The 21136-nt window shown below is 43.5% G+C and overlaps 1 protein-coding gene and 1 pseudogene across 1 annotated transcript; one reads left to right on the top strand and one right to left on the bottom strand.

Moving 5' to 3' along the window:
* Window positions 1-459: 459 nt before the first annotated feature.
* Window positions 460-21112, top strand: LOC116763059. Its single transcript, XM_032650574.1, has 4 exons — window positions 460-1514; window positions 1693-1921; window positions 2018-2173; window positions 20475-21112. Exons 1-4 carry the CDS (start codon window positions 1110-1112, stop codon window positions 20888-20890), a joined length of 1206 nt encoding a protein of 401 aa, XP_032506465.1. The 5' UTR covers window positions 460-1109; the 3' UTR covers window positions 20891-21112.
* Window positions 15320-15633, bottom strand: LOC116754785 (annotated as a pseudogene).
* Window positions 21113-21136: the final 24 nt, after the last annotated feature.

Genomic DNA, 21136 nt, shown 5'->3' with positions numbered 1-21136 from the left:
GTTTTCAAATAAGAAGAGTTGTTCCAACACCTAGCTTGCTCAATTTCAGCTTTCTCAGTAGTAGACGTGCGGCCCAGGGGTACAGAGGGGGAGGGAGTGCCATTCGCCCATTCTCTGGAATCTTTGAGTACCCTACTGGTGGTGTGCGTGCGTGCGTGCGTGGGTGGCGACGGGTTGTAAATCCGGGAGGTTAACTCAGGTGAAGGTAGCAAGCCTCTTGGGCGCCAGGGTCGACTCAGTTCTTAAGTGCTCCGTCAGGCGACCCGCGATGCCTTAACTCGGAGTCGGATGCCTAGTGAGCAACTCTATAGTATAGTTGTTCCCCAGGCCTCTGCTGAACACTTGAGGTCTAGTACCAAGAGGACGTTACCTCTCACACACACGTACACGCCCCGTTCACCCCAGTCGGTTAGGGGAGCGGACAGTTTTCGGGAGTGTGGCGGACCTGGGGTTTGGCTTAAGTGAGTCGACTGTGTCAAAGGGGGGGAAAAAAAGGCGCCTTCGCGGCGGAGATACAGGTCCCTACTTCGGGTTTCGGAGGCGGAATCTTGCGCCCGGAGGGGGCCGCACATAACTTTCCGATCCGAAAAGCACCGAAAGGCGGAAACAAAACAAAACAAAAAACCCCCCAACGATCCGTCATGCCAACTAAGCTAGGGGGCTCTGAGAAGGCAACAAGGCGTTCCGGGGGCGGCGGGGCCAAACAGAAGGTTGAGGTTCAATTCGGGAGCTAGAAAGCGTAGAAAGAGGGTTTCGCGGGTAGCGCGTTCCAAGGGAGCGAAGGGCTGAGGAGGAACGTTCTGACACAGTTGCGCTCAAAACTAACTCTCACCCTGAAAGAAAGGAAAAACAAGGCAGGGAAAACTGTTGGCAAACTGGAAAGTAGAAAGGGAGGCGGGTGGACGGGGTAGGGGGGGGATTCTGCCCAAGCCAATCAGTGGCGCTGGGGCCGATGACGTCACAACCAATGGACAGCCAGCGCGGGACTTTCAATTATTGTCCCGCCCAATCGGGAAGAGACTGTGCCTATAAAGACCGCTGCGGCGGGCTGGAGCCCGGTTCCTGTCCTTGCGTATCGCTGCGCTGCTGAGCTTGTGTCTCGGTTCGCTATGGCCCGTACAAAGCAGACCGCCCGCAAGTCGACCGGTGGCAAGGCCCCGCGGAAGCAGCTGGCCACCAAGGCGGCCCGCAAGAGCGCGCCGGCCACCGGCGGCGTCAAGAAGCCGCACCGCTACCGGCCGGGCACCGTGGCCCTGCGGGAGATCCGGCGCTACCAGAAGTCGACCGAGCTGCTGATCCGCAAGCTGCCCTTCCAGCGGCTAGTGCGCGAGATCGCGCAGGACTTCAAGACCGACCTGCGCTTCCAGAGCTCGGCCGTGATGGCGCTGCAGGAGGCGAGCGAGGCCTACCTGGTAGGGCTGTTTGAAGACACGAACCTTTGTGCTATCCACGCCAAGCGCGTGACCATCATGCCCAAAGACATCCAGCTGGCCCGCCGCATCCGCGGGGAGCGGGCTTAAGAAGTGTGTGTTCGGCTCGAGGTTCCATCATATCCAAAGGCTCTTTTCAGAGCCACCCACAACTGCACTTGGAAGAAGCTGTGCCACTTGTCCGTGCTCTCGCGGCGGACCCTCGCGTACCCCGGGAGAAGAGGCTGTTAGAGTGGGCACAGCGTTGGGCTCCAACAGATAGGCTAAAGAAAGCCTAGGTATCCGGCCTGGCCCCCTGCTTGCTGGCCGCCTTCCGGGGTGTGAAGATCTTTTTGAGTTTGGTCAGTCGGATTCTCTGGCCTGGCGAGCTTGCCGCTGCGTTCTTGGGCGCGGCCAGGACGCCCAGTTTCGCTCCTTGGAGGCAGCCACGTGTCCTCCCGTAGGGTCGGGCTCTTCTAGGGCGTCTTCGTACTCGACGTTGGCCCAGAACTGTAATCTGTCCCGGGTGGGGGGGTGTTAGGCCTGGCGGAGTCACTAGGGGACGCTCAGGATTCGTCGGGCTTGAGCGCGCGGGGGCTGGCCTTCAGGCAGCAGAGAGCCGCGCGCAGGTCTGACCTCCTCACCCCCGCCGGAAAGGGCCCCGCCCCGCGTGGCTCTCCGGCACCGGAGGGAAATCGCCGTCTCGGTCGGTCACGCCCCGTTTCTGCTGGGGAAAGTGTGGTATTTCTGGGGTTCAAGTGTCGGTAATTTGGGGCCTCACTCCCACCCTCTGCTTCTAATCAAAACCCGGGGGTTGGATGGAAGCGTGTTTGTACAGGTCCTAAGCCCACTTTCGTGAGCTGGGCGTTAAACATATTGCTCCTTTTCTGCCGAGTTCACAGTGAGACTCACTCTACTTTGCGAAGTAATCTCTAAAAGCTTCAACCTGTGTTTGGATTCTCTTCCCAGACTTGGTAGTGTCTCTACATGTTTTATTCAGACATGTGGGGAGTCGGTCCCCAGGTTTTGGATTACTCAGCAAAAGAACAGAAGTGGGGCTCAGAGTTCAAGTTTGGGGAAGAGATCAAACAGGCAGAACATGGTCCTCCTTTGGGGAGAGGAAGTTACCCACTGTTAGGAAATAGTGAGAATGGAGGCCTTAGAGATGATTCTTGTACCATTTGGGAGGTGGAAGTGCAAGGCCTCTAGTGGGCAGTGGCGTGGGGCAAGGTCTTGTAGAGCCCATCTCCACAGAGCTCAGATACAAAGGCTGTACAGGTCTTAGGTGACACCTCTTAACCTTCTCAGTCACTTATCTGAACTTGGAAAAGGCCAAGACTTATGTTTTCTGCTTTGTCTTAGCACAGTGCCAGGTTAAAAGCATTCATTATAGAGATCAGTGAGAATTCACAGAAGGGAGAGGGAAAAGGAAGGATATTTACTTTTTGTTTGTTTGTTTTTTAAGCTTTAGTTATGTCTTTTGAGATGTGTCAGAAAAGGGGGGAGCAGTGTAGGGACTGCGGCCCCTCCTGCTACAGGTTGCAGTGTGTTTCTGCTCCAGGGTCACAACAATTTCCAGAGCATGCCTCTGGGTCTCTGCCTAGACCCTTATTATCTGCTTAGGCCCCCAATGCAGGGTGGATCCAGGGCCTAGATCTGTACTCTGAGTTAAGAAGTAGTGAATTCAAGGGGTGTGTGGGGCACCAACTTTGCACCCGTCATCTCATCCATCCTCATGGTAAAACTTTCAGGGACATACAGACATAGGGCTCTCTGAGGTACAGCTTGAGGTTCTCTGGTGAGTGACTTGTATAGCATCTCAGGTTCAGGAGCAGCTGAGCAGACCCCGGAAAACTGCAATTTCGTGTCAAGTGTCGGTGCTCCACATCCTCTGCCTGCCTCTGAGATCACATTGCTTTATTTTACCAGTCTGGGCACCCTTAACATCCAGGAAGTCCTTCTGTATGAATCTCAAGGGAAGTTTAGTGGCATTTCTTTTTTTTTCAGTATGCGGGCCTCTCACTGTTGTGGCCTCTCCCGTTGCAGAGCACAGGCTCCGGACGCGCAGCCTCAGTGGCCATGGCTCACGGGTCCAGCCGCTCCGCGGCATGTGTGATCTTCCCGGACCAGGGCACGAACCTGTGTCCCCTGCATCGGCAGGCGGACTCTCAACCACTGCGCCACCAGCCCTGGCATTTTTGACATCCAGTCAGGAATAGCATAAAATTTTGTGTTCCTGTCACTGTAGAGGCCTACCCTCACAGCAATCTTTCAAATCTATTTGTTTGGGAGACCAGCATAAAAGAAGTTCATCAATGCAAGAGAACAATTTAAAATGTAAGTTTTAACATTTAATCATTTCTGTACTTAAATCATTCTCTACTCTCAGATTGAGAGTTAAAGGAAAATTAAGGGCAAGGTAAATAAATGCTTTTCCTTTAGTGATTAGGTTCTATGTGGTTAGATTGGTTTCAGGGAAAGTCTGCCCCAAACCTGGGATTTTTAGGAATAGAAAAACAGTATTTGTTCAGGTCTAATTCTGCCTTAGTGAGGGTAGTGGGGGACAGGTACATGGGTGTGTGCAGAGAGAAACTACATGCCCTGTTGATTCTACCTTTGCTTCCTTGGAAGAGGACTTGGCCTTCGGGTTCACACCATCTCCTGATCATCCTTCTCCTTCTCCAGGTCCTCATCTCAGCCTTCTCATGTTCTCTTTCTCTTCCAGGCCGCATCAATATTTCTGGTTGTTTCACCCATGCTGACCTTGGCTGTTTTTTTTTTTTTCTTCTCTCCTTGGAACTAAAGTGAGATCACGGCTTCCCTACTTTCCATATCTCTGCTTTCTGTCAAGTGCTCCCAAATTGGTATCTTCTGAGACCCCTGTCCTGAGCTCTACACCAATATTTCTAACTGCCTGATGGCCAGGTCCTTCTGGATAGATAATAGGCACTTCAAACTCAGCTTCTTTCCAAAACTGCATCATCTTGCTTCCCAAAGCTATTTTTTCCCTCCTATATTCCCCATCTTAACTGAAAGGCACCTTCACTCCCTCTCCCCCATCTGTACAGGTCAGCAGTTCCTTTTTTTTCTCATTCGTCCAAATTTCATGGGTCAGCCAGTATTATCAAATTCTCTACCTGACTTTCAAGTCTATTACCCTCTCTCCATCCATCTATGGTCCCTGTCTTAACTGACAGCCTCACCAGCTCTGTTCTAGAGGATTAAATATTCAGACTTGACTCTGCTTTGCTACTAAGCATACACTCTGTGTGAGAGCTGTCTTTTTTAAAATGCATTTTTTTTGAGCCTGTCACTTTCATTCTTAAAAATTTTCTGCCTCCCTCTCTATTCCCTTCAGAATAAAGTTCACCTTCCTTTGCATGGCAGTCAGAGCAGTACAGGTTAATAACTGGTAGGGACTCTGGAGTTAGACAAACCTGAGTTTGAATCCTGGTCTCGCCCATATAACAGGTATCTGACTTCAGCAAGTAAATCTCTGTAGGCCTCATTTTCCCATTTGTAAAATGGGGACAACAGTATCTTGCTAATAATGTTGTTGGAAATATTAAAAGTGACAGTTCCTATAAAGTAGCTAGCACAGTGTCTGATCCAGAATAAGTATTCAATTACTTTTAGTTACTCTATTAATAGTTATTAAATTTAAAAATCTCAATAAAAATTATTTTAATACACATCTAGTTCCTGGTATTTCCCAGAGCCTCCCCAGATTTCAGGTGCACTGCCAACTGAACAGAAGGTTCTAGCCCCTCAGAACAACTGCAATCCCCAAGTATACAATGTCTTCACACACTCCATTTCTTCTCTCCAGAATGTCCTCCCCTTTTTAGGTAACCCTGAGAATCCCTGCTCATCCTTTCTTCCCTTTCTCCTCTTTGCTTTTATCTCTTTAGGCCCTCCTCCTTGCTTCTCCCTCATCCTATCCTAACACCCCTTCCTATTCCCTACTCTTGGCATTAGGCTGGCATCATTCCTCAGGGTGAGGACTGGTCCTTGTTCATCTCTGTGGCACCAGCACCCAAGCAGTGCCTGGAACACCATAGGTGGTCAAGAAATGCTTGATGAGGGACCAATTCTCCTGGTCTTCAACTCTTTGTCTTATATGAGGGAGCTGAGCAGAAGATGCTCCCAGTTCTTGGAGTACTTGAAGTTACAGATCAAGAGCTGGCCTGGACTGGATATCTGGGAAGAGCTTCCAAAGTCCTTGGGGGGGTCCCAGAACATGGGAGCAGGAAACTGTCTGTGGGCAGGGTACCTGGAAAGCCCAGGTACCCCTTGCCTATGAATGGCCACAGTCCCAGACAGCCTGCTCCTGGTGACAGGAACTGAGAGAAGAGTTCACTGAGCTACATTCCCGCCAGTGCCCCCAGTCTGTTCCTGAATGCAGAGCATCTGGGGAGGAGAGTCTGTTTCTATACCCACAAAGACATCAGATTCAGCCCTCCTGACAGGATTTTTGGGGATATGGTATGGGATTGGGATGTGGTCAGGAGCAGAGAGTGAAGTATGTATAAAGAGCAGTAAGAAGGGGAGGAAGGATAGTAGAGGAGAGAAAGCGGTTGGGAAGCAGAAGTCTAGGGTCCTCACTGCAATGAACTGGGGCTGATACCTGAGACCCCTTACAGCGTAGGGCCAGGGCTCCTGACCCTTAACCAGGAAAAGGCTGCAAAGAGAAAAGACTGCGATCTCCATTTCCTCATATGTAAAGCAGGATCCAATTGCACCCACTTCAGGATTGCTGTGAGGATGAAAAGAGATAATACAGCCCATACCAAGTGCTTAGAACAGAACCTTACATATGGTCATAAATCAATATTAGTAGCATCATTAATATCAGTGATGTAAATATTAGTGACATTAACGTGAATTGATGTAAGTCACAGTTATAATCATGTCATAGAAAAAAGAATGACAGGCACACACACATACAAATTGGTGAATACTTTTCAACACACAGCCAGCTTCTAGACTGTGCGCCTCAGGAAGTAAGATTACCCAGGTCCCTAGATGGCTTATGGCTCATCTTTCACTCTCATTCAATTTCACAGTATCCCAGGATGGGAAGAAGGGCGTTTAAAATTTCTGTTGAATAGCTGAAGAAACTAAAGCTGCTGAGGGAGAGACACCTGGGAACGTGGGTCATACAGCTGGAAGACAGCAGATGTGGAACTTGAGCCTGGGTCTTGTGTTTTCTTTTTGTATTAGATTCATTGTGTCAGAAGAAAAACACACACAATAATTACATGTAGAGATACACTATCACTATATATGTATAGTAGCTCTGATTTCTGCTGACTCCAAACTATAGAAAGATATAATTTTATATTACTACCTGCTGCACATTCACACATATCTAAAAAATTGAAACAAGTTATACAAAAGGATATTTTTTTGGTTTGGGATGCACCTTGATATTTTCAACCCTATTCTATTTCATTAATAAAAGATACTGGTTCCCATTCTCTAAATTGATTTTATCACCTGCTCATGGGTTACAACCTGCAACTGAAAACCACTGCAATAGAGAAAATTACAAAGAATAAAGTAAAATCATCACTCAAATTAAAAAATTCTTACTGTTTTGTTCAACAAGAAGCCTGGCTGGGACTTCCCTGGTGGCCCAGTGGGTAAAACTCCATGCTCCCAATGCAAGGGGTCTGGGTTAGATTCCTGGTTGGGGAAATAGATCCCACATGCATGCTGCAACTAAGAGTCCCCATGCTGCAACTAAAAAGGTCCTGAATGCCACAACTAAGACTCGGTGCAGCCTAAATAAATAAATAAATAAACAAGAAGCCTGGCAACTGTTCATAGCTGGAGGCATTTATATGAGTTTGCAGAAATGGGAACCAGGTCCTTAGGCTCTGTGAGAAGACATGCACTATAATGAAGGCGAGCCGTGGTAGGCAGTGGAGAAAGGTGCAGGTGAATTATCTGGAAGGTCAGAGGGAAAGGTCAGTTTTAACCGAGGGATCCACGGAGCTCTTCTTGTAGGACAACTTGAGGTGGGGTTCAAGAGAAAGACAAGGAGAATTGTGAGTGGTGGCTGGTCCACAGGGTCCAAGGCCAGAAATGGGAAATGACTTTTCAGGGGTGGGATTTTGAGGCCGGCTTATTGGGGGTCTTGAATGCCAAACTGGGGAGGGGGTAAATTTTACTCTGTAAACAGTGTAGGGGGAGGGATTATAGAAGAGGAAACAACAAAATTAACATACGTATGTAGAGATGCTCATAAATACTAGTAATCAGAGAAAGGCAAATTAAAGCAATAATGAGATAATCACTTTATACTCGATACTCTGGCCAGTCATGGAAAGTTGAATAATGCTAAGGGTTGGCCAGGACAGAGGGCTTAGGTGGTTGGTGCTCAGCTGGTGGGGTGTGACCTGGGGCAGCCATTCTGGAGAGCAGCCTGGTACTTCTTAGGCCAATTAAGGTTACACATCATGGGAACCAGCAGCTCTGTTTGTAGGTATTCATCCAGAAGAAATTCTCACACAGGTCTATCAGAGACCATGACAAGAATGGTGGAACATCAGAAACAATGTGGGCATTCATCACTGGAAGAGTTGATAGAGAAAATGTGGTAGACACACTCCATGGAGCGCTCTGCAGCAGTAAGAGACAGTGGATTATATGGACACATAACAATAAGGACAGATCTTAAAAACATAGTTCTGAGAGAAATAAGGAAATGAGATCTAATAGAATATTATTTATGAAAATTTTAAAAATTAATAGATTTTGCAATCACACATAGAAATTAAAAGATACTTTAAACATAGTAGAATGGTTTTCTGTGGGGGGGTGATGGGGAAAAGATAGGGAAATTGGGACAAGAGAGTAAGAAAAGTGGGGAACGCCCAAACGGGGCAATGCCTTAAGCAGGTGGGTAACGTAATCAGGGCTGTGTACACTAAGGGTTAATCCGTAGTGGGGGTGCAAAAGGAGTCAGAAGTGAGCAGCAGCCAAGTCCCAGACCTCAGGGGTGTAGCAGATGAGAGGTGCTGAGCATGAGGAGAACAAGGCAAGCAGCCACAGCAATGGACTGGAGGGAAAGTTTTGATGTTATTGCAGGTAGAAGATCGCCTGAACCTGGATGGGGATAGAAGGAGGTGGTTATGGCAAAAAGTAATCAAAGGTGTCTCGAGACCTTCCTGCCTGAGCGACTGGGAGGATGAGCCCACCATCACAGGAATAGGCAGGCTGGGATGGGTAGCTGCTGAAGCATTCAGGCCACACTGGGTCAGAGCTGGCACCAGGCAGAAGCAAGTGGCCATGTCCTTCCGGCAGCTGGGATTGTGGATCGGGAGGCGGAGCTAGAGACCAGCTGGATTTTCCTATCTGCCCAGAGGAGCTAGAGGAACCAGTGGGAGTGCCTGGGAAGAGCTTATAGGGAGATCAAAGAAGGGGCCTCTCAGGAATCTATACCACTTAGGGATCTGGTGGGGAAGGGAAGATGAGTAGAGTTTTGTCCTAAAAGCAGAGGAAAAATATCATGAGGACATTGGATCAGATGATTTCTTGGGTCTTTTCCAGAATCAATATTATATGGTTCTATTAAATAAATGTAGCAAATGTATTAAAGATCCTCAGATTATTTGGGGTTTTCAAATTTTAGGCAAATATTTTAGTAAGATTCAGGAGCATCGTAATGTATCAGAGAATGCCAAGTTATTTAAACGGCATGAACATCAGTTTCTTGCTTTGAAAATGGGGATAGCTACCTTTTGGGGTTGTTCTGAAGATTTGTAAACTATGCAAACAATATAAATGGTACATACTAGGTATTCAATAAATGGGAGCTATTACTCATTATTCTCTTGTTTAAAAGTTAATTCAGGGACTTCCCTGGTGGCACAGTGGTTTGAGAATCCACCTGCCAATGCAGGGGACACGGGTTCGAGCCCTGGTCCGGGAAGATCCCACATGCCGCGGAGCAACTAAGCCCGTGCGCCACAGCTACTGAGCCTGCGCTCTAGAGCCTGCGAGCCACATCCACTGAACCCTCGTGCCACAACTACTGAAGACCATGCCCAGAGCCCATGCTCCGCAAAGAGAGAAGCCACCGCAATGAGAAGCACGTCCACTGCAACGAAGAGTAGCCCCCGCTCGCCGCAACCAGAGGAAGCCCGCGCGCAGCAACGAAGACCCAACGCAGACATAAATTAATTAATTAAAAGTAACTAAATTAAAAAAAATAAAAATTAATTCAAATCAAAGAGTGGTACCTAAATTCAACGCCAATGGCCACTTCATGGTTAGAGAAACCAGAGGTTACTGTGCCTCCTTCCATCTCCATCTATTTTTCTCCTTCAATCCTGCTGCCACTATTCTTGTCCAGGGTCCTGTAAGGCTTGCAATAGCCTCCTAACTCATTTCAATTTCTAATTCTCTGTCCCCTTCAGTCCACCTTGCACACCTCAGCCAGACTAACCTTCCCAAAATATCACTCTCAACTTGCTCAAGAATCAACAGAGATCTCCAGGCTCTATTCTACTGTGTCTAATCTCCTCTGACTGATTTCAAGGTTCTCCAAGATTCATCTCTTTAGGGTGTGGTGAGCCCAGCTGAGAAGCAGACCTATCATCAGGCCTCATTAACAAAAAAACCCAAAAGACTGGTATGGAAAATCACCCAGAGGATTGCCTGCTGAAAAATAGACATATGTGTAGTGAATTCTTTTCCTTTTCAATTTATAAAATTGAATTCTTTTTAGCGAATTCTTTTCCTTTTCAATTCATAAAACTCTATTTTTTAAGATTTAACTAATATTTATTGTCTGCCATGTGCCAGGCACTATGCTAGCCATTTTGAGATGGTTTATCCCCCTTCCTATATTTTGAAAACATTGAGTGTTTTTTATAATAAAGACTTACAAAGGAAAAACAAAGTGGCTCATAATCCTACTCTCTAGATTACTTCTGTTGATACACACACACACACACACACACACACACACACACACTAAAAGTGATACTTTCCTTGAGAGAGAATCCAACAGTACAGAAAGGAATAAAATGAAAAGTAAAATCCTCCTCTTCCCAGTCTCCTACTTTATTTCCTCTTCATAATGGTAATAACTGTTAGAGATTTCTAATATGTACTTCCAGAAAAATGTTCTATTTATTTACCAATAGAGTTCTATTTATTTACCAATATTCCTTTAAGACAATTTACACAGAAGACACACTATCCTGCCCTTTGTTTTCTTTTTCCTTAAAAATATATTTTATCTATAAGTGAAATATATAAGTGAAAAAAGTATATATATATATATATATATAAATACAAAAGTGAAAAAAGCAAAGGACATGACCTTGAGATACATATATGAAGTCCTTCTATCTCAACCCTTACAGATATAAAAGTGCCTCTGAATCAATCTGCTTTATTCTTTTTAAAGGATGCACAGCTTTCACATAATGGATATTTCTTAATTTATTTACTCAGACTCATATTAATTAATATTTAAGTATTTTCCAGATTTTTGCCACTAAAAACACTCTTACAACTTATTATCCTTGTGCATATAATTGGGGTACATTTTCAGTATATCTGAAGGGTTTTTTTTTGATAGGTATTGCTAAACTGTAAGCTTCCAATCCAAAAGTTTTGGTACAACTGACTCTGGACATTAGCAATTAAATTTGGTCAGTTTGTTATTTAGTTCTGAATCTCACGGTCCCTCTTAGATGGGATGAGCAAAATGTTAAGTGTTTCCTGATCTTGCAAAGTTTCTTTCTTAAGGCCGTGGGCCCTCTCCAACCAATCAGAATCCCTGCTCAGGGCTAAACTTTGTGAACTCACGATTGAATTTTCCTCAGTCAGGTTTTGATTTTGGATTTGTGTTTCTTTGATTGATTCCCCCCCCTCTTCTCTTCCTTTGCTACTTGGATTTTGTGTTTATGGTTGGGAAGTTATTGCATTCAGTCTTATTGCGTTGTGAGGTGGTAGAAAGGAAATGAAGGGCTGGTGGCCACTCGTATGAGAAAATTGAACTTTGGCAAAGTTAAGATTTGCCATGATTCATATAGCCTAGACTATCTTCCTATCTATCTATGTATCATCTATCTATGTATCATCTATCTATCTATCTATCTATCTATCAATCTATCTATATCTTCTGATTGTCTGGGGTGGGGGGAATTGTACATTCTTATTTTAAGACAACCAAACAATTCAAAATGTTCAACGAATATAACAAAAACCAACATCCATAAATCACTCAAATTTTTGTGAACATTCTTCCTGATAATTCTCTATACATCCATACATATTTATATATACTAGTAATATTCTGCATTAAGGATAATTCTATCCTTTTGGCTCAAGTAGAGAAATAACATGTTCATCAATAGATAGAATATAAAGTTCAGAGTAAAAGGTTTCAAAGGAAGCAAATAAGAATGTTGTGAAAGATGACAGGAGCATCCAGTCTTCTAGAGCATAATGCTGTTATTCAGAGAAACAGGGAGCCTGGAAAGGAAAGGTAAGACTTCAAACTGGTCCATTGTGAAGTCTGATTAGCCAGTGGGACACTTAAGTGCCTCTATGACCATGGTAATGGAAGTAGACATGCAGACTGGGCAAGAATCATTTATATATATATATCCTAGTGGAAGTCTTGAATTCACCCAGGGAAGGAAAGACTTGGCAGCCAGGGCTGGCTTACAGAGAGTATTTGAGCCACTCAGGGGTAGAAATGGGAAGGAAATTATTTTGTTAGCAAATCAGAGCATTGGGACTTCCCTGGCGGTCCAGTGGTTAAGACTCTGTGTTCCCAATGCAGGGGACACGGGTTCAATCCCTGGTAGGGGAATTGAGATCCCACATGCCACACAGCACGGCCAAATAAGATAAAATTAAAAAACAAACAAGCAAAACAAAAAAGCAAATCAGAGCATTAATTCCTCACTGTTACAGATAGTTAAGAACAACAACAAAAAAGCCATTTATTAACACAAAAACATGCATAATGCATATACTGTAATTTGGCAATATTCACAGGCTGGATATGGCTAACAGAGGATTCGGTCATGTCCTATTATAATAGTATTTAGTGGAGTAGACAAGGTGGGAACAGGGATCACTATTAAAATCACTGTAAAGAAGATGCATAATTAATGGTTAAAGGACAAGATCTTGGAGAAATTTAGGAATAAATAAAAGAAACATATCCACTGATTACAAAATTCAATACTGTCAAAAACACAAACCAGTAGAGAGCAAACGTATGGACAGCCAGGGGGGAAAGCGGCGGGGGTGGGGTGGTGGTGTGATGAACTGGGAGATTGGGATTGACATGTATACACTAATATGTATAAAATGGATAACTAATAAGAACCTGCTGTATAAAAGAATAAATAAAATAATATTCAAAAAAAACCCCACAAACCAATAATATTTAGTAAAACAAGCTAAATACATTTTTTATTCATACTTCTTTTTTGCCCCAAATGCTTTTAGGAAATAAGCTATTTTAACTTTTTCCTCCTGAAATATTTTGTCCTACAAAATTTTATTAGGATCATTCACCTAATGTTTTTCTTTTCCATCAAAGAAAGCAAAATTTAACATTATGGTAAAAAATTAGGGTAATATATACTCAGATTTTAAATATTTTTTTTGATTTAAAGAAAAACTGTTACCTAGATCAGTCATTCTCAAACTTTAATGTGTTTCAGAATCAACTGAAAGGTTTCTTAAAATACAAATTGCAGGTCTCACCTCCCAGAGTTTCTCATGCAATAGGTCTGGAGTTAGTCCAAGATTTTGCATTTCTAACAAGTCCCAGCTGATCTGATGTTCCTAGACTAGAGACCACACTTTGAGAACCACTAGTTTAGATAATGGACATGTTCCCCCACCCCCTTCCTTTATTCTTTGGTTTCTTTTCAAACTTTTGATATCTCCTTCTCCAGAGTATCTCAGTGAGGATCAGATATATTCAATCTGCATTGTCTTTAAAGTTAAAAAAAAAAAATCACAGTGATATTTGAAATACAAATGCCATCAGTTGCAGTTGAGATTTTAATTTAAAGGGAAGCTGAAACATCTTGACCATTGAATCCTCTTATTTATTTCTCACTTGGACATCGTCACAAATGTTATTCTTGCCTCTCACCCCCTATCCTCCCCCTCCCCTTTACTGTATCTCTTAATAGGATACCAGGCATTTAGTTCTTCTTTTTTTTTTTTTTAAATATTTATTTATTTATTTGGCTGTGCCAGGTCTTAGTTGCAACATGTGGGATCTAGTTCCCTGACCAGGGATCGAACCCAAACCCTCTGCATTGGAGCGCCGAGTCTTAACCATTGGACCACCAGGGAAGTCCGTCAGTTCCTTCTTAACAGTCTGACACAAGCCCCACCTCCACAGCCAAGCTTGCTCATTTTCCATCAGCCAGTGACTTCTGTAGTGTTAAGACTCCTACAGTAATCATCGGCTACATTTCTCATCATACCGAATATGTGCCACCATGTACTTTTGGGCTGTGTATGTTAGTATGTATGTATGTATATGTATGTATTTATGTATTATTTTTATCCCCTATTCTGATAATAAGCAATTACAGGCAAGTCTCACATGCTTTGACTTTCTGGCATCTCCATTGCTAAGCACCATGTTTTAAACCTAGCTCACCAAGTGTTAGATGCTAATGAGAGCTGCCAAGTGTGGAGACCAATAATGCAATAGCTGGCTCATCTTTTGGGAGCTGACATTTCTTCTGTAGAATTTTTTCTTGGCTACATACAAGCCAAATTTAGCTGTAAAATCATAAGCCTAGATAGAACACTAAAAAAAATCTTTTACTTGCAAATGTAATAGCTGCAAAACTATAATTAGGTTTAAGGACCAGAGGAGTGGACCTACATTTCAATTCAAATCAAGGCGATTTAGAAGTGATAGTATAGAGAATGGCTTTATATATATATATATATATATATAATATATATATATAAAGGAGAATTTACTTTTGCCTTGTCAAAAATTAAATTGTGCTTTCTGTATTGACGGTGGGTACGTTTCTACCGGTCTCTTACTCTAGGCTACAACAGGCCCTAACGGAAAAGTCACATACCCGAACTGTTTCTTGAAGACTTGCTTTCACATTAAGGTTATATAGTTCGCTCAGATTTTATATAAGGTTCACACTTAGTTGCTTCTGCATTTGTCTCTTTGTAATGTTATCACTGAAAGACAAACCTCATAAACTAAATTCTCCCTTAAATGTAGCGTACGCGTGCACGCACAGGCCCTACTCTCAGCAGATAATTGTGAGGTGCCTTTAACACCAAAAACACAGGAAACCAAAAACACTTTCCATACACTAGCCAGATAATTTCCAGATGTACTTAAGTATTGTATTAATGAGCTCATCTCTGGTCTAACAACCTATATTTGTTTCAGTTTTGAATGGTTGGTGACTGGATTTGGTTTTGCTAGTGCTTTTGCACCTTTCCAATTGAGCAGACTAATGACACAATTACCCAATGTGCGCACAGCGTTAAGCCGCCCAGCCCACTCCCTCACTGTAGACCTGCTAAGTGAAACCCACACACACCACTTTCCAGTCTGGTCCAACGATTACAAATGATACACGCTCAAAAGCAAACTGAAAAATGCTTTAAATCTGGAGCACGTATAGTCTTTCAGGCTAGCAAAAATTGACGCAGGCAAGTGAAAGGCACTTTGGTAAGTGACTCGGATTTTCAGGGCTGTTAGCACTTTTGGGCATCGGTACCTGCTAGACTCCTGATCCCACTACTAACCAACCCCCGAATTCAAAGTTACCTATACTTCAGGCAAGTGTCTAGCTCTTCTGATGACTGGGTGGTTGGCCCTAAAAAGGGCCTTTGAGATTGTCACGTAGCACAGAAGCTGCAGCTTAACCTCCGAAGCCATACAGGGTGCGTCCCTGCCTTTTGAGCGCGTACACCCACGTCCATGGCAGTGACCGTCTTGCGCTTGGCGTGCTCCGTGTAGGTGGACCGCGTCCCGAATGACATTCTCCAGGACACCTTCAACACACCTCGAGTCTCTTCGTAAATGAGGCCGGAGATGCGCTTGACCCCCCCCGCGCCGAGCAAGACGCCGGATGGCGGGCTTGGTGATGCCTTGGATGTTATCTCTCAAAACCTTGCGGTGGCGCTTAGCGCCACCCTTGCCCAAGCCTTTGCCGCCCTTCCCTCTTCCAGACATAGCGGACGAAGTCTGAAAACACCTTTGAGACAAGCAAGGTCGGCTTTTCCCCTGATATACAAGAGTAGCGGACCAGATTGAAAACCGAAAGCGCGCGGGCGGGAAGCTGTCTAAATGGGCCCAACCCCCTCGACAGTTCGTCATTTCTTTTCTGCTGTTTCCCTATCCCTCCTTCACCCTCCACAGCTCCCTTCAACGGACTCTCACCGTTTATTTTATATTTATTTATTTAACTTGTTTATTTTGAAGTATAGTTGATTTACAATTTTATATCAGTTTCAAGTGTATCGACAGCGATTCAATATTTTTATAAGTTAGACTCCGTTTAGGTATTATAAAATACCAGTTACATTCTCTGTGCGGTACGATATATTCTTCTAGCTTATTTATTTTATATATAGTAGTTTGTATCTCTTAATCCCCTAACTCTTATATTGCCCCTCCCCTCTCGGACTCCAATCTTTAAAAGATCTATTTGCCAGAGTCCCCGGAGAATTCGGATCCCAGCTTCCGGATCCCGTCGCTGTTTTCGCCTCTGTCTCTCTCCCTGTGTGCCCCCAGAAGGCATTAAATTTAGGCTAGGAAGAAAGGAATAGTGGAGATGACCAGAGGAAGAGCAAATGGAATCCAGAAACGGAAAGGAGAACAGAGCACCAGCGCCGTGTACAACACCGACAGAAGGATCCCAGGCTTCGGAACCACGGTTACATAAAACTGCAGCAAAGGCGGTTCCCACAGTGAGACTGACAGACCCAGTAGGCGATCTCAAGAGCAGCGGCACCTTGGATGTGCGTGCAGGCGGAAGCAGGGAGAGCGCCATAATTCCCGAGTCTCGCCTCTGTTTTGTTGATATGAGGCATGGAATTTCACCTCATCTAGGAGAAATCAGATCCTAGGAAAATTGGTCTGTATACTGCAAGATTTCTAACATGGAGGTCAGTGAATCCAACTCACTGTCATGCAAAGCTCTGCTGAAAGAAGCAATATATATAGAAAGAAGACTGAAGAGCCTCTGTACCTCCGTTTCTACAGATCCTCTAAATCCGACCCTTGTTTTCAGCCAGAATTCAGTGCCCAAATTGAGGCCCTACATGGAGCTAGCAAAGTTTGCTGGATTGGGTTTCACAAGAGGACATCTGCTCCATATTGAGAGTCATTACCAGAAACTTCCTTATGAAATCGGGATTCTACTGATAACACGTTCATTACCAGGGCCTTCTGTAGAATACAGGAGGAGATATGGTTTCTGTGTCACAAATAATTATGTTTTTTTCTGAGACATTATTATTTTTTTGATGTTTAAAAAAAAATAACGACAACAAAAACCAACTTATGTTCCTTCTTTCAGCTCTCCTTTAGCTCAACCTTCTATATGCTAATGAATCTTAAATCTATATCTTTATCCAAACTTCTAGGCTCCAGACATGTAGATTCTCCTGGGTGTTCTTTAGTCATTTTAAACTCAAAATCTCCCAAAATCAAAATGTTTAAACTTAAAATCTCCAAGGTATGACTCTCGTGGGGGCTGAGGGAATATATTCTCCTCACCCCACCCCATAAGAATGGGGTTCTCTCTCCGCTCTTTGGATGGTGCCACCATGCATCACATGCCTAAATCAACACCCTGGAATTCACAATAGTTGTTGAAGGGTAGTAGCATATGCCACCCCAAAACATGACTGTAGGAATTCAGGACATGCTACCTCAAAATATGCTGCTTTGGTGTATTGATTATTTTGAGCAGTAATACTTTGAAAAACAGCAAATGCAGGGACAGAGTTTCTTTGAACTCCCCTTATCTGCCTAAAGACAGATCCTTGGAAAGGAACCCAATTGACAGAAATCCCGTCCCCAGGTGGTTTCATCAACCAGGGAAGATTGACTCTTGTCACAGGAGAGGAGACTAGAAGTCAACACCAAACTCAAACTTTACAAACTATCATACCTCCCATCTATTCTACGGGTCCATTCATCTTTCCTAAAAATCATTTACTCTCCCTAAGAGGCCTACCTGACCCCTCTTTCCTGTTAATCTGTCTTTGTTAATTTTCAGACCCAGCCAGGGACCCTAAGGGGGTCAAGGAAAAAATTTTCCTCCCTACACAACCCCTCACTGTACAGTACAGGCAGTAGTGTTAAGGACTGGTAGAAAAGAGGAAGTGTTTATCAATGAGTAGGATGATGGGGGAATGAGTTTAGTTCAGAATGGAGTAAGAAAAGAAGCTCAAAATCATGGCTTCTCAATTTGGTCTAGGGCTGCAAGGCTACTCAAAATGAAGGGAAGCAGGCACATGGCCTGACTAACCCACAAACCAAAGATTCAGTCTCAAAATGGGATAATTGAAGCCCTGGCAGTGCTTGAAGTCAAAAACTAAACACAAACTGCCTTCCTGAAACATATATTTTAATTTAGTTCATTACTTTTGTATTAAAAAGAAACACATGCGCATACAAAACATTATATGCCTAATAATTCACTTACTAACATTTTCTCTTGCCTGTTTATTCCCTATGGTAAAATTTAAGCTTCTCATCCCTGTTTTCTTCCCCTCGTCAGTACTAAATAGTGAAATTTCAGTGCTGTCTCAAAACTGCAGATTCTTATTATTTCTAATGAAAGAAACTTCAGTAATAGTTAAAGGGGAGAAATATTCCTCTTCCTCACAGCTGCAGCAAAGCAGAGGTTCTTCTTTATTATAAACTTGCTTCTGATAAAGTGGTGTATTGAGAATGCTCACAGGAGTATCACTCTATTGTCCAATGTGGAGAATAGGTGAAGTTGAACTAACATGAATCAGAATTCTGTTAAAGGTGACTTCTAAGGCAACCATATATCAGATTGTTATATTCAGAGAAATGTTACCTATGACCCATATGATATACTATTCTGATTATCTTATTTGATTTGTTGCCCGGAGTAATATTTAAATTGGCATCACTGTTCTTGAGTAGAAATTCTTATTCAATTTCTTTATTAAGCCAGAGGAAGACTCTTGGAATTTCTATTCTCTACATTATAAAGGTAATTATAAGTCCCATTACTGTTAGATTCTATATAAATAGCTTGAGAATCTTTTTCTTGTTTAAATGAACACATCCATATAGCTTGGCCAAGAGTGCATACATTAAAGGAAAAAAAAAAAGAACATTTCAAAGAAATGTGTCGTTTGGTTGGGCAGATTTGGGCTGTCATCGACACCTGCCTGGGGTAGTTTCCTCTTCTGATGGGAATAGTTCAGTTGAGTAATTCGATCGTATGTGTGAAGATTCTTCAGTGCTTTAAAATAACCCCAAGCCTGATGAAACTGGAAATCCATTATAATTTCATTCTTTTTCTTTAGAATATTACACAGGCCTTGTTGCTTATCCAGGATGAGCCATAACTTCTCTGAGACTCAGTTTATTTATCTGTAAAATGAGGAAAATAACATCTATTTCACAGAGTTGGGATTAAATGAGATAGTGTATGTAGAGTTTTACAATACTGAGTAGTGCTCTGTATATGTAAGACATTATTACAAAACCACCACAGGAGGAGGTAACAGTTGTTCACATCAGCTACACTTTTGCACTGACAGTTTAGCTCTTCTCCCTAGAGCACGAGATTGCTGCTGCCTAAGGAGACTTCTAATATGAATCAGAATTCTCTTATTAAAGGTGACTTCTAAGGCAGCCATACATCACAGATTGTTATAAAGATAAGTTTCTACCTTGTGTTTAACGTTCAGGAAATCCTTTCAAAATCACTTTTATTTTATTTTGACTTCAGGAAGATGGTCATTCATCCTGACACCATAGAGATAAGTTTTGAGCCTCTTGGGGCTGCTTTTGTTCTCAGGCTTGAGTTTTTATAAGATTTGGATGCAATAATTTTTTTTAATCAAATAAGCATACGAGTAAAAGTTTTTATGTCAGTTATTACAATTTAAAGCATTGGTAACTGCTGTTTTATTACATGTAATTTTCCGAGAAATTCTTCAAAGCATATGAAATAAAAGGCAAAGGATCTTCAATTTCCTTACCGAGAATAGAAAAGATATGAAACTTTAAGCGTTAGAAAACACTTTATTGAAGAAAATATGCTAGCAACTCAGTAATCAACGAAAAATTTATTTGCTTTGACACTTTAAATTTAAATCTGACTGATAAGCAACTTTATTTAAAACTCTTCACCATTGTAAAGGAGAAATTAATATTTCTGGTCTTATCGTCCGTTACTTAAAGCGTTCCATCTATAGGACCAAATTAGCCATTGATGGATTGAGGAGGAGGAAACCGCATTCCAAGGGGAAAAGGCTGAAGGCTCTACTCTGTAAATTGGTACCAGTCAGCACACAGCTTTGGCGGAGATCCGAATCAGGTAAACATTTAGTTTTTGGTTCCTTCAACCACATATTTTGCTGAACCTCAGTCATAATGTAACTCTGACTTGCTTAGCTCGGTGTCAGAAGCTAAATAAATGTTAGCTATGGGAGAGGAGTTACAGTAACTAGTAAGTGGAAATGCAGGCTGAAACCTAGGGCATGCTTGCATTTCGAAAGAACCTGCTAATATATAAATCCCAAGAGTGTAAAAACACTTTATAAATTGCTCTTACAAACGTTACAGCAGTTTAAAGAAAAGGTCTGAAAAGAAAAATCTGTGATCGATAAGATTATAGAAAAGTACTGGAAAGGGGAGGTTATAAAAGATTAGCATAACAATCTTCTGCCCGATAGATAGGATTGATTTCTAGCCAATGAGATTACATTTTCGGAAATTCCTAGTTTTTCTGGCCCAATCAAGACGAGGCTATGTCTATAAATAAGACTGCCTACGGGCTGTTGAGTAAAACCAGTGAGATATCATGGCGCGTACGAAGCAGACTGCCCGGAAGTCGACCGGTGGCAAGGCCCCGCGGAAGCAGCTGGCCACCAAGGCGGCCCGCAAGAGCGCGCCGGCCACCGGCGGCGTCAAGAAGCCGCACCGCTACCGGCCGGGCACCGTGGCCCTGCGGGAGATCCGGCGCTACCAGAAGTCGACCGAGCTGCTGATCCGCAAGCTGCCCTTCCAGCGGCTAGTACGCGAGATCGCGCAGGACTTCAAGACTGACCTGCGCTTCCAGAGCTCGGCCGTGATGGCGCTGCAGGAGGCGAGCGAGGCCTATCTGGTGGGGCTGTTTGAAGACACGAACTTGTGCGCCATCCACGCCAAGCGCGTGACCATCATGCCCAAAGACATCCAGCTGGCCCGTCGCATCCGCGGGGAGCGGGCTTAAGGCACACGTTTTAAACTAGACGATTTAAAGGCTCTTTTCAGAGCCACCCACGTTTTCATAAAGAGCAGCTGTTTTCATAAAGAGCACCCACGTTTTCATAAAGAGCAACAGGAACTCACCAGCTTTAAGCTTGGTGAGTTCCTAATGCACAAGTGTTAAGGGTAAAGTGGGTCTGGGAGTCTCGCACGTGTTGGGTGGTGAGGTTATGGAATTAAGGCAGACAGACGCTAGAGGGACCGCCAGAGG

The sequence above is a fragment of the Phocoena sinus genome, chromosome 1, assembly GCF_008692025.1.
Source record: "Phocoena sinus isolate mPhoSin1 chromosome 1, mPhoSin1.pri, whole genome shotgun sequence".
In the NCBI taxonomy this organism is placed as follows: domain Eukaryota; kingdom Metazoa; phylum Chordata; class Mammalia; order Artiodactyla; family Phocoenidae; genus Phocoena; species Phocoena sinus.
This window is presented reverse-complemented; position numbering and strand designations above follow the sequence as displayed.

Excerpts from the sequence above, each read along its gene's own strand:
- LOC116763059 (XM_032650574.1), top strand. The coding sequence starts at position 1,110 with ATGGCCCGTACAAAGCAGACCGCCCGCAAGTCGACCGGTGGCAAGGCC. Across the intron at positions 1,515-1,692 it reads GCCGCATCCGCGGGGAGCGG|GCTAAAGAAAGCCTAGGTAT; the intron begins GCTTAAGAAGTG and ends TCCAACAGATAG. Across the intron at positions 1,922-2,017 it reads CTCGACGTTGGCCCAGAACT|GCAGCAGAGAGCCGCGCGCA; the intron begins GTAATCTGTCCC and ends GCTGGCCTTCAG.